The sequence below is a fragment of the Peromyscus maniculatus genome, chromosome 1 (genome assembly GCF_049852395.1).
Source record: "Peromyscus maniculatus bairdii isolate BWxNUB_F1_BW_parent chromosome 1, HU_Pman_BW_mat_3.1, whole genome shotgun sequence".
Classification (NCBI taxonomy): domain Eukaryota; kingdom Metazoa; phylum Chordata; class Mammalia; order Rodentia; family Cricetidae; genus Peromyscus; species Peromyscus maniculatus.
The window spans coordinates 193,003,111-193,017,442 of record NC_134852.1 but is presented as its reverse complement, the minus strand read 5'-3'; the positions used below and the strand labels follow the sequence as shown (position 1 = coordinate 193,017,442).

At 40.1% G+C, this 14,332-nt stretch overlaps 1 protein-coding gene across 3 annotated transcripts in view; it reads right to left on the bottom strand.

Moving 5' to 3' along the window:
• Cc2d2b (coiled-coil and C2 domain containing 2B) overlaps positions 1-14,332 on the bottom strand; it is a 110,651-nt gene that overhangs the window by 26,171 nt on the left and 70,148 nt on the right. For all 3 annotated transcript variants that reach the window (XM_042263452.2, XM_076563078.1, XM_076563079.1), the window contains exons 22-25: positions 6,984-7,154; positions 5,224-5,320; positions 4,427-4,536; positions 519-615 (exon numbers count right to left, since the gene is read on the bottom strand). In XM_042263452.2, the coding sequence (XP_042119386.2) occupies positions 519-615; positions 4,427-4,536; positions 5,224-5,320; positions 6,984-7,154 (475 nt within the window). The remainder of the gene's footprint in view (positions 1-518; positions 616-4,426; positions 4,537-5,223; positions 5,321-6,983; positions 7,155-14,332) is intronic.

Genomic DNA, 14,332 nt, shown 5'->3' with positions numbered 1-14,332 from the left:
ACATAACAAAATTCTGGTCCTAAAACAACTTGGTGTCTTGTGTGGAGTGGTTTTCTTTGATCAGAAAATAAAAAATATCTGAGGTTTTCTGCCAGTCTTTCTGTATTTACTACTAAAAAGCTCATATTTGAGTGTGTAATGTTGAGTCATAAGCATCTGTTTCTTTCAAGTCCTGGCCTGGTCACCATCCTTCTCCTTATAGGTTGCTATGATTTGTTATATTTAGAGTGGTTTGTCATGTGTCTAACTTTATTGCACACTGACTCAAACCCTTTTAAGAAAATATTACATATATCACATTAAAAGCAAATTACATGTGCTGGCATATACTCATAATAGCACTGCTACAAGTTCAAGACCAGCCAGGGACACACAGTGACTTCAGGCCAGCCTAGGCTGCACAATGAGCCCCTGTCTCAGAGACAGACAACAAAATAAGTTCACAAACATGTTCCAAGATCTCATTCAGTTTGACCTCATAATTATTTCAACATTAACCAGACAGTTTCCTATATTACCTCATGTTTTTCAATTACCACTTCATCAAAAACATTGATATGAATATTATCTTTTATTTTTGATAAACTAGAGAAGCTGTAATCATGTCCTGGTGATCTGAAAACAAGAAAAGCACATTTGAATGTTTAAGGCTTTTTTTCAAAATCCACTTATTTTGTAAGCATGTAATTGATAAAGTATAATAAATTGACTATGATCTTTTCCTTTGTAAAGTTTAAACTTGGAAAAAGCTATATGCCTTGAAGCCTGGCTTCTACTATTCATTAGAACTAAAGTAAGTATCATAATCTACCTTACATTTCTCTTAAGATGAAAATAAAAATAGACAACAGAATGGGTCCAGCTGGAGATCATGTTAAGGGAAATGAGCCAGGCAGAGAAAGACAATGCTTGGCACTGTGAATCCTAAAGAGAAGACTCATTGAAATGACCAAGATTCCAGACAGTCCATCTTTGGAGTTAACAATTCCCGGATCAGCTAGTGATCACCACATTACACCAGAGTGTGTACCACCCTTCTTTAGTCTAGTTCTGTGCAACAATAATACAAAACATGGGCATTGCTGTGGGATTTTAACTTTTAGAAAGGTAGTATGCCTCACTGAAGAAATTCAGGAATTAGTTCCAGGAGGTTCAGGTCAACTAAGATGTCCTGGCAGCAGATAAAAAGGAAATGCTTGCCCTGGTTGATGTGGCTCTGCCCAGCATGTAGCCTTCCTGTTCCTGGTCTCACTCTACTCCTTTCCCCACCTTTAAGAGCCCTTTGTACCTCTGTCCCCAAGATAGAGCTTTGAGGATGACAGCTCCCCCATCCCAGGATGCCCACAACCCTGAGGTTCCAACTATTGGCTTCTGAGTGGCAAGCAGTCCAGCCCTTGCCTGGTAATATTTTTACTTTTTAACCATACAATTGCCACTGCTACTGACATTGTTAAAGCTTTCTTTTTTTTTTTTTTTTAATGAAGGAAGTACTACTTCAACGAATCTCCAATAATACCCATACTTTTCTGATAATAGGTGCAGCAGTGACCACTGAAAAACACTGGCTGAGTTCCTTGACAATTTTAAATTGAATACTCCTTATATTTCCAAGAAATAAAATAAGCTAATTCTCCTACTTTGTTCCTCTAGGGTTTTGTTTCATGGTAAGAATGCCCAGGCCAAGGCAGGGGAGGCTATGTATCTTTACAGCACTCTACTAGCACAATTAAGGACAAGAATATCTTCAAAACACTTTTCAGTTTGTCCATTTGGTACACCTTAAATTACCAAGTGCTTTGTGCTACCTTACGTTATATAGTATATTCAAATTCACCTCAAATTTTGCTGCAATTCCTTCTCCAAAGTAGAGCTCACTAATTATTCTTTATGTGCTGGCACTATATGTTACACTTGCATGTAGGTTTTTTCCCCCCTTTTCAAATACTAGGAATTGAACCCAGAGCCTCATGTAGACTGCAAATACTGAAGCACTCTACAGTCCTGCATATAGTTTTTAATCACTAGAATGTCACAGGGAACAAGGAGTTGGGACAGGATTTTCTATTACAGACAACAAAAAGTAATAGTTGGATCCTTAGCTGACTGTCTGGTTCCCACTGCATTTTTGGCTTATCTCACCATCAGAACCAGCATCTATGGTCTCCCCTTTAGTTTACTGACAAATTTATCTTTCTTACTGATCCTTTTATGTTCTCCTAATCAAATTACTTTAATGTAGTGTATCTGTCTAGGCATACTGGCACATGGCTATAATCCAAGCACTCAGAATGCTCAGGCAGAAGGAACAGGAGTTCAAGGCCAGCTTCATCTATATAGTGATATCTAGGTCAGTCTGGGCTACATGGCAAGAAACTGTCTTAACAAACAAACAAACAAACAAATTAATAATCCAAGTATTTTCAAGCACACATGATCATCTACCTTCCTTTAAAACTTTTCCAGCAAATACAATTTCTTTTCATTGTTTCCCACTCATCCTACTCCTTCTCCCTCCTTCTCCCCCTTTCTCTCACACATCCTGGTCTTGTCTGGTAGCTTTCACTTTGAGAGAGGAATCTTGGGTAAGAAAGCCCACATAGCATGCACAATGTTACCATAGAGAGCATGTAGATGGTTACATCAGTTCTTCTACGTTTCCTTAGCATTTGTTGGAAGAGGTTATATGTTAACATGGAAACCAGATAAAACATATAAATAATATCAAATCATATAAATAATCACATAAAATGATTGTCATATAGACTATGAAATTATATAAAAGATTCATAGAAAATGATCTTACATTTAGGAATAGAAATTAAATTTTCCAAAAATTGAATAAAATATTATTATTTGAAATAAAATCATGTTATTTGAAAAATGTTTTGGTGTTTAGCAGCTATGGACACTTGATCATGAAGTAAACAGTAAACATGTGCCCAGCAGTAAAACACAGAGATATCAGAGAAAGTAGACATGGAGTTTGACCTATTTTTATTGGGTCCTGTGTGGGCTGCTTCTAAACACACTTAGTTATGAGATTATTTGAGCCCAAATTCATTTTTTCTTCTTTGAAGCAAGCAGAAACATGGGGACATATTTCTTCTGGGAGTTGAAATCTGATTTATTAACTTTCATTAAAATGCCTTTTACATGTAGGAGTCTTTTGAGTAATGTGGTTTTACTCATTCTTGACAAAATGTAAGTAGTCTAAAACATTAATATAAATCACTACAAGTTTTAAAGGAAGGAAATCCACTACTGATTAAGCATGTACATGTTGTACAATCTTGATAGATGCCAGATTACTGGGCCCTGCCCTAAACCTACAAAGTTAGAAACTGAGAAGGTGGGCCCAGACATCTATGTTTAAGAAGCTATCTAGGGGACTATAATGCACAAAAATTGAGAGTCACTAACTCAAAACCGTATGCTTCAGAAGACAAGTTCAGGAATGTACAGAACAGCGCTGTTTGCAAAGGCAAAAAATAAGTGGTGGTGGTGGTGGGGTAAAGACAAGAAAGGGTTAAGTAATCATAGTGTTTTCACTCAGCAGAAGATTATATAGAAGTTCAAATAAAGGGATGAAACTGTCAGTCTATTATGCAATTGTAGAACACCTGAGACAAGGTAACTTGTAAAGAACAGACTGTTCACTCACAGTTATGGAAGCTGGGAATATAGAACCTATGCAGTATCTGGTGTGGGTCTTGATGTCTCTTCACGTAGCTCAAGAGAGAAACCCACTTCTACAAGCCCAGCCTGCTCCACCTTTCTATAACAGTATCAATTCACTGATAAGGGCTGGTGAGTACTAGGACAATGAGATACCCTGTGTTCTATAGTGATATCCTTGAAATTGAAACATTTCTATCCCAGAGAGAGGCTGCTTAAGACTCATGAAGTAAACAATTCACAAATTTCAGGAAGTCCCTGAAACATATTAGATTTACAAGTCCCATTTCTGAAGTTATATAAGCAGTAATGACTGCTGAGAAGAGCATACTCTGACCCATCAAGCTACCTTCAGGTTCTGCAGAGCTCTCTAGGACTGCTGTTTTCTTGATTTGGCATCCAGGCTGGGGTGTGTTTCCTAGTGACGCAGCTGCCTTTGAGTCATCCATGCTTCTGTAAATAAGCCCTCATCTGTACTCATGTTGGTAGCTACAATACACCCATTGGTTTGCCAAGGTGGATTTTTGTAGAATTATTTCTTTGGTCCCTATCTGTCATTGGTTCCCTATCTGGGATGATCAGACATTTGTTTGTGCCTCCCTAAAAAAAAGCCTCACACAACACCCCCTCCCAAGAATAAGGTGGATAGTACCTACCTCTACATATACACTCACTCAAGCATACATGAACATGCTTCCACACCACAGAATTACTCTGACTAGGAACTGCAGGAAAATGGACTCCAACTTACATAAAATCTACTTTGATTTCTTCATTCCAACATGGATGAAATCCACTCGCAGTATTGGTTTGATATATGGTATGTTGAAAAGAAACTTCTATGAAAGGGTGCACAGTATCCTGAAATGCAGAGTAAACACTGACTGGATTTTTGTAATATCTTACATGATGGAGAAAAGCAAAAAGTTAAGAGATTATTTGGTAACTAGTTTCCTTGTTTAGTCATTAATTTAATGAACATTATTGGTCTTATGTTAGGCACTCTTCAAAGATCCAAAGGCAAATAGAATTTTTCCTTAAAGACTTGAAGTTTGCCAGGGAAAAATAAACATACAAGTAAGTACCATGAAATGTAAGCAATTCAGCAAGAGAACCAGCTTGCAGCTGTGGGGTTCAGGAAAGAGCATGGGTATGTTTCTGGGGTGAGGACCAGATGAACATCACAAAGAAAATCCTGCTTGAGCTCAGGCTTTGAAACACTGCTATGCTTATCTGGCTAAGCCCATGGAGATGGGTGGAGGCCATTCTCAGCCAAGGGAGCAACTACTGGAAGCCAAGACAACATGGCTGGCAGAAAAAGAGCTAGACTATCAAAGATTCTGTGTGTGAGTCAGGAGCTTATACCTTGTTCTACAGGGCCTGAGAGCAGAGAACGAGATAATATGAATTCCATTAATAAATAATACCTTTATTTTGTTAATGGAAAATAACTGAAATCTGAGTAATGTAGATATGAAGAGGCTAATTGAGACCCAGGTGCAACTGAGAGCAATCAGCCAATACTGAACTTTATAAGATGTTAAGTACCTCATTTAAGAAGTCATTCGAGGCTATGCACTTGATAGCTTCTTGATGTCTGCGGTAAGACATGGATGACCTCGAGTAAGTAGGCGTATCCAAAGTTCTTCAGGAAAAACAACATCGAGACACGGTTTTAACATTAGTGTTGGTAAAGCAGAGGCAGGCTGATCTCTGTGAGTTGGAGGTCAGCCTGGTCTACAGGGAGTTCCAGGTTAGCCAGGGCTACACAGAGAAACCCTGTCTCAAAAAACAAAACAAAACAAAAAATATTAGTGTTGGTAGGCATGAGGATTACTCTGGATCTTAGAGAGGTGTGTGTGTGTGTGTGTGTGTGTGTGTGTGTGTGTGTGTGTGTGTGTGTGTGCGTGTTTGTTTTTTCTTTTCTTTTTGGTCTTATCACGTTGGCGATCATCACTGCTCTGGTGGAGTGGATCCTAACCACTTAAGTACAAGCTTGATCTAGTCTGTGGTAACATGATCACTGGTTTTCAGCACCAAGGGAACAGTGAACTAAGTGATATTTGGGGAATATAGTCTTCCTACTCTCTTTTGGTGTTAGAATATTTTCTTCTACAGGATGATGGCTCTAGAAAATGACAGAAATTTTATGTCCTTTCTTCACAAATAGATACTAAGATGTGCACTGGTTGTGAAAATTATTAGCTGTGTCAAGGAATAAGGTTGTAGTTTGTAAAACAAAGTAAAAACCTCTAAGGTTTTAAATATAAATTAACAGCCAGTAAGAAAAACGTCTGTTTTTCACAGATAGAATCCATGAGTTATACTTAGCTGAAAAAAAAGAAAGAAAAAAGAAAAAGCAAGCAGAGACCATATATGATAAACATGGAAGAGGAAATACCTGCTATTACGAGGACATTTGGGTAGTAATATTATATTTATCAATCATCCCTGACCCTAAATATCCATGATACATGTAATGAAATTGGTACTCAATATTCACAAGGCCAACATTTGGCCAGCCTTTGGTAGGTAATGTCTATTTTGGTCCCCAAAAATATAAATAAAATGTACTTGGTGCATACGGGAAAGAGAGGTGAAATCCCACTTTGGTAGAGTTACCTACAGACCCTAAGCAGAACAGGCTGTGGCTGTACTGACTCTGACCACACGAACCTTTCCACGTTTGAAGACTCCCTGAAACAAAATGTGTGTCCCATCTGCTTTTCCCATCTTTCTGATTCCGACACTGAGGGCACACCGCTGTGACAGTGAATGGAACGGCTGGCAGCAGAAACTTCTAAAACTCACAGTAGGGGACAGGGACAGACGAGAAGAACTCCCTTGGTGACACAGAAGATGCTAGGGTGGCAAGTGCCTCCAAGGCATGCACCGAGGCTACTCTGGGAGTCTCATACCCCTGAAATGTATTTGTTTGGTTTGGGCCAGGGCTTTGAGCACGTTATGCAAACACTCTACCTCTGAGCTATGACAGAAACTTTTACTATATGACATCGAGAATAGGTTTGACTATCCAAATGAGGGGTTGAAAGCTTATTCATTTTATGCATGTGATTTGTGTGTGTGTGTGTGTGTGTGTGTGTGTGTGTGTGTGTGTGTGTGTTAGACATTACACCCACAGCATTGCATGTACCAGGCAGGTGCTCCATCACTGTGCTACACATCTCCAGGCATTATATCCTGAAACATTAATGAAATACAAAGTTTCACAGATGAAGTAATGAGGATGTTTAGCATATGGTAGAGAGATCTCTGGCAACTGCAGACATTGGAGCCTGTCACTTTACCTATGAGATATTTTTTTTCTGGTAGGAATGTTGTAGGCCCTCAGGATCCTGACCAGAATCTTGATATCTCCATCTGAGACAGTCTGTGCTGTGACCTTTCTTCTTTCTTTCCGCTGAGGCTTTAACTTCCTTCGTGGTTCAATGAACTTACAAATCGCATCTGTCAACTGGCTAAAGAGTAAAAAGAGATCAGCTCCATATAAACAGAATAACACCATTTCAAATACACTAGTGTTTACGATAATTGCTAATAAGTCCACTATTCAGAACCACATTGTGTCCATTATGGAAGGGGACAGAGCTCTTTTCAACTCAAAGTAGAAATCATTTCCTGAGCTTAGAAAGGAAGTGGTGCTAGGTCCCCTGAGGCTGGGTGCGCATATAATTGCTCCATTTCTTTGGTTACACACGCCAAAGTTTTATAGCAGCAAGATGAAGCTATAAAACATCTTTCACCATGATTATTATTACTTTTAAAAGCAAGCACTTTCTCAAAAATGACTGAATACCCCATATTCTCCATTGCTCTCAATCAGTTATTTGCCCATGCTGACAACCTAAATCCACAGATTACAGGTTGATAGTCACAGCAGTTTCTGTTCAAGGTCTGAAAATACAAGACAGTGGATTTCAGTATCGCACAGCAGTCAGACCATTACTGGTGATGCTGAGAATTTGCATGTACCCTCTGGAGGGGTTCAGACCCACTCCCGACTCTCCCCTTGGCCTTCACAGTGGGTGCTGGAGAATGGGGATAACCCAGCAAAGGCTCCACCATTTGCCCCTGTGCAGCTCAGGGCCCTGGCACCACTGAGGTGTTGAGATATTTGATTACATTGTGAAACCCTGAGAATGTGTTAATAAAATCAACCTTGGACCAGAGGGTGGAACCAGCAACTAGTTGACAGGAATTAGCCTTCCAGAGTACAGAAGAGCCAGGAAGATGGATAAAGAGACACACAGGAGGGAGTAGATAGGAACTTGGAGTTCCCTGGTCTTTTTTGGTTTGGGACAGCTGGAGAGATCCTCTGTTGCTGGTTCTCCAGCCAAAAAGGAGGGTGGTCTGGTTGCTTCTCAGCCTTTCTGAGCTAGCAGGTTTTAAAAATGGATTATGGATGTTTGTCTTTGTTTAGAATGTTGGTTACAAATTGTTATGGATAATGGTCAGAAAAAAAGCTAAACAAAGGAGATTAGATTCAGGGTTTTTGTTTTGAAAAGAAGAAAAGGGGAAATGCTGTGGGATAATGCTCTTGTACGCTGTAAAGATTTGTCACTCCCATTGGTTTAATAAAATGCTGATTGGCCAGTAGCCAGGCAGAAAGAGTAGGCGGGGTGACCAGACTAGGAGAATTCTGGGAAGAGGAAAGGAGAGACAGGGTCGCCAGCCAGATGCATAAGAAGTGAGATGAGAATGCTGGACTGAGAAAAGGTACCAAGTCACGTGGTACATAGACAAGAATTATGGGTTAATTTTAAGAGCTAATTAGTTATAAGCCTGAGCGATAGGCCATAGCAGCTTCTTTATTAACCCATGGTAGCAACACGTATTCACAGTGTACAGAAAGACGTCCACCCCACAGCCGCTTCCACCACAACACCTGACTCCCGAGTCCTAATTGGTCAACAGAATGATAGAGACCCGGTGGAAATATCACAATGCAGGGAGGTAGGACTCTGTATATGCCACAACGGATAACGTGAAAATGAAAAAATTAAACGAAGGGATAACTGACTTAGCTGGGATTGACATAATGTCAATTATAATTACTATCAGTTTGGTAATTCATGTTTTATCCTTTAAAAAGTGATTTGATAACTGTGCCAATATGAAAAATTGGCTGATAAGATACAAGCCTTAGAAAGACCTACTAATGAAAATAAGAAAAAATATTCAGACACTGGCAGAGGAATTTAAATGAGGACCTACCATACCACTGCATAATGAAACTGAAGAGGGGCAATCCAAGGTTATTAGAAATCCAACCTCAGTTTATCCAGTTACTATACAAGAATGACCAGGAGACAATAGATACCCCCAAGGTTGTGCAGAAGTTAAATGGAATCCTATAGAAATGTTGGATTTGAGGAGATTTAAGGAAGCAGTCATTTCATAGGGTATACATTCACCCTATGTGAAACAGATGTTAAATTCATGAGCAACTCAGAACAGAATTATCCCCCAAGACTGGAAAGATTTAGCTACAGCAATATTGGAAGCTGGTCCTCAGTTACAATAGTGAAAATGGTGGAAAGAGGAAGCTAGGGACATAGAACAATGAAATAGGGCTAGAAGTATGGATATTCCCAAGATCAGTTTCTTGGTGAAGGACAGTATGCTGATTTGCAAAAACAGTTTGGATTTGATAATCACGCCTTAGCTCTATGGCATTTAGCAGCTTTGAATGCTTAGGACAAGGCTGAAGAATCAAGAAAGAGGACTGAGTCATTTACTAAAATTATACAAGGCTGAAAAGAAACATTTACTGATTTTTTTTTACAAAGATGGACTTGAGCTAGAAATAGAATAGTATCAGATCCAGAAGTTAGAAAAATATTAATTGAATCTTTGGCTTTTAAAAATGCTAATTCATAATGCATAAGGGTGATGAGGCCTTTAAAGGCAAGATTAGCACCAATAGATGAAATACAGCTGATGGACTGGAGAGATGGCTCAGTGGTTAAGAGCACAGACTGTCCTTCCAAAGGTCCTGAGTTCAATTCCCAGCAACCACATGGTGGCTCACAACCACCTGTAATGATATCTGGCGCCCTCTTCTGGCCTGCAGGGACACATGCAGACAGAACATAAATAAATAAATATTTTAAAAAAAGAAATACAGCTGATGTTGGATTTCACGCTTATGATGTTACTTTGATAGGAGACATGACTTCCCAGCTGGATCAAGAACAGAGAGGGAGAACAGGGAATAGGAGACCATGGTAAATGAAGACCACATGAGAATAGGAAGAAGCAAAGTGCTAGAGAGGCCCACAGAAATCCACAGATACCCCCACAATAGACTGCTGGCAATGGTCGAGAGACAGCCCTAACTGACCTACTCTGGTGATGGGATGGCCAAACACCCTAATTGTCATGCTAGAAACCTCATCCAATGACTGAGGGATCTGTATGCAGAGATCCACTGCTAGGTCCCAGGTGGAGCTCCGGGAGTCCAATTAGCGAGAAAGAGGAGGGTTTATATGAGCAGGAATTGTTGAGACCAAGGTTGGATAAAGCACAGGGACAAATAGCCAAACAAATGGAAACACATGAACTATGAACCAATGGATGAGGGGCCCCCAACTGGATCAGGCTCTCTGAATGGGTGAGACAGTTGATTGGCTTGATCTGTTTGGGAGGACCCCAGGCAAAGGGAACCGGGTCCTGTGCTCATTGCATGAGTTGGCTGTTTGAAACCTGGGGCTTATGCAGGGTCGCTTGGCTCGGCCTGGGAGGAGGGGACTGGACCTGCCTGGACTGAGTCTACCAGGTTGATCTCAGTCCTCGGGGGAGGCTTTGCCCTGGAGGAGGTGAGAATGGGGGGTGTGCTGGGGGGAAGGAGAAGGGGGCAGGAAGGGGGAGAACAAGGTAATCCGTGACTGATATGTAGAATTGAATTTTATTGTAAAATTAAATTAAATTTAAAAAAATTTTCAAGAAAAATCAAAATGTCAGATGTTTTAATTGTGGTAAACATGGTCATCTTAAAAAAAAAACTTGTAGGCAGGCATTCATAGAAACAAAGTTTTGTGGTTTTTTTTTTTTTTTTTTTTTTTTTTTTTCAGAGATAATCCAAATAGAAGGCCTCAGCCTTCTGGAGTGTGCAGAAGGTGTGGCAAAGGCCGGCATTAGACTAACGAATGCTGATCAACAAGGGGCAAGAAGGTAACCCTTTGCCATTGGGAAATGCACTGAGGTGCCTTGTGGTGGTATTCTAATTGTACTGAAATGTGATTTTGATTGTATGTTAATAAATAAAGTTGCCCGGGGGTCATAGCAAGAGTGTGGCGGTGGAGGCACACACCTTTAATCCCATAGATCTCTGTGTGTTCAGGGATACAGCCAGCATTGGAGACATATGCCTTTAAGACCTGGGGGGCTGTACATACAGACAGTGACGAGGCAGTCACGTGTTTGGGTTTATAACCAATGAGAAGGCAGAGCAAAATAATATAAAAAGACGGACAGACAGGATATAGCTCTCTTTCGGGAAGCTGGGACAGCAGGAGGAAGGGTGAGATTTTAGCTCTGAGCTTTGACCTCTCGGCTTTCTCTTTTACATTGTTTCTGTGTTTCTTATTTAATAAGACTGTTGGATACATCTACAGTGCCTCTTGTTGGCCCCAATATCAAATTTGGTTTAATTGTTCCCTGTCAGCATTGGAGAAACTCATCCACAGAGCAATTAGAAGACTTAATTCTTGTTGTTTCAAAACCATACTGCTCTGTATTACAGACAACTTCATTAGATAAAACAAAAAATTCAGGGGAGACCATAAAAGAAGTATTTTGTCAAACTTCTATTATCAAAGACTGAGCTAAAAATACAAATAGATGCATTGTAATTGAAGGTTTGGTAAACACAAGTGCTGAGGTAACAGTAATTTCACCAAAATCTTGGCATCCTGATTGGCCTCTTCAGGAAGTAAATATTCAGCATCTAGGGATTGGAACTTTATCTCAGGTAAAATAAAGTACAAAGTGGGTTGAGTATATAGGTCCAGAAAGACAAATAGGAAAATTAAAGCCATATGTGGCTAACATAGCAATGAATTTATGGGGATTTGATTTGTCACAGCAATGGAAAACACAGATTAACATTCTTCCAATCTCAGAAACAAACCATAAAATAAAGAATGATTCTGAGAGAAATATTAAAAGGTATTATTAAGAATAGTAGCCGGGCGGTGGTGGCACACGCCTTTAATCCCAGCACTCGGGAGGCAGAGGCAGGCGGATCCCTGTGAATTCGAGGCCAGCCTGGGCTACCAAGTGAGTTCCAGGAAAGGCGCAAAGCTACACAGAGAAACCCTGTCTCGAAAAACCAAAAAAAAAAAAAAAAAGAATAGTAACTGACAATTCAGGTTGTACATAAGCAGGACACAACAGCTGTTGGTCTCTCAAAGATACCAACAGCTCTACCTTTAAAGGTTAACTGACAAACCTGTCTGGGTGGAACAATGGCTTTTGACATCAGAAATATTACAGGCACTAGAACATCTGGTCCAGGAGCAGCTAAATGGTCTAAATATTGAAGATTCTACCAATCCTTTGAATTCTCCTATATTTGTCATTAAAAAGAATCTGGAAAACGAAGAATAATGGTCACAGATCTGAGAGCTATAAATAAGGCAATCTAGCCAATGGGCTCTTTACAGTTTGGAATTCCATTGCCTTCTTTATTACCTAAGGGATGGTCTATTATAGTGATTGATTTAAAAGACTGCTTTTTCTTTTTTAACTATACCTTTACAAGAACAGGATAGAGAAAAATTTGCCTTCATGGGGCCCACTTATAATAATGGTCAGTCTGTTAGAAGATACCAATGGAGGGTCTTGGCACTTTGTGTCAATGTTTTATACAACAGCTGTTAGAAATAATTCATAAAGTTTCCTCAAACTGTAATTAATCATTATATGGATGATATCTGAGACATGGATACCTTAGGAAAAATGTTTGATGAAGTAAAGAGAAGTTTGCCTTATTGGGGATTACAAATTGCTCCTGAAAAAATACAGGGAAGATTCTATTAATTACCTAGGGTATAACATAGAAAATTCAGTGACAGAAAGTACAAATCAGTAGAGATCAATTACAAACTCTATGATTTTCAAAAATTGCTGGGAGATATTAACTGGCTATGGCCCACAGTTAGATTAACAACTCAAGAACTAAGTCATTGATTTCAAAACTTACAATGTGATAAGGACTTAAATAGTCCAAGAAAATTATCAACTGAGAGAGAATTGGCCCTAGTAGAAAAGAAATTACAGGATGCACATGTGGATCACTTGGATCCAGAGCTTGATTGTAATCTGGTGATTTTACGTTCTACACATTCTCCCACAGGAATTCTTATGCAGAGAGAAGATAATATCTTATAATGTATATTCTTGCCACACAGAGTAAAAAATTAAAGACCTATATAGACAAGATTTCTGAATTGATTCTGAAAGGAAAATTGAGACTTCACCAATTAGCAGGAACAGACCCAGCTGAAATTGTGGTATCTTTTAATAATGCTGAAATTTCCTCATTATGGGCATAAAATGAACATTGGCAAAGAACTTGTAGTAATTTTTTGGGAGACATTAATAACAAATATCCCAAAAAGTAAGAGACTTCGGTTTATAAAAAGAACTAATTGGATTCTCCCTCATATAATAAAGGGGGCACCAATTTCTGGAGCCCCTACATTCTATATTGATGCAAATAAATTAGGAAAGGTGGGTTATAAGTCAGGAAAAATAAGTAAAATGGTTCAAAGCCCTTATGACTCAGTTCAGAAACCAGAATTATGTGCTATTCTCATTGTATTACTAGATTTTTCAGAACCTTTTAATATAGTTTCTGACTCTCAATATGCAGAGAGTTGTTTTATGTATGGAAACCACTGAACTTATTCCAGATGATTCAGAAATAATTTTGTTATTTATTCAGTTACAACAAATAATCAGAAATAGGTCCGGCCCCCAGCTCTCATCCTGTCCCCGACTTCCCTTCTGGACCAGAGGTGAGTATCTGGGCCCATCCCGGACCCCATCCCTGGGCACCAGCTACTTCTGGGAACACCTGCCAACTTGGCCCCAGGTTCGGGCCACGGGGCAGGTCCCCTTCTAGCCCCACTGGGAAGGATCCCCTTGTCTAAGCCCCTGGCAGCCCCTGCAATCTCCACGCCCTGCCCCCACACCCATCTGCCTGAGACCCCAACCACTTCCTGAGACTTAGAGACCGGCCCCCAGCTCTCATCCTGCCCCCGACTTCCCTTCTGGACCAGAGAGAGGGCTCCCATTCTGCCCTGGACTTCCCTTCTGGACAACAGCTCACATCCTGCCCTGGACTTCCCTTCAGGATAAGAGCGCCCATCCTACCACTGACTTCCTGTCTGGACAAAAGCTCCCATCCTGCCCCAGTTTCCCATCCAGATAGGAGCTTCCATCCTGCCCCGGAGTTCCCATTTGGACAAGGGAGCTCCCATCTGGACAAGAGAGAGAAAATTCCTGAATCTGTCAGCTCTGTCTGAAACAAGTGCACTGATAAGGCCAAGAACAAACCATAAGGAGATGGGCAGACTTCAAGGCAGAAGTACATACAACAAAATGAAGAGCAATACAGCATCACCAGAAC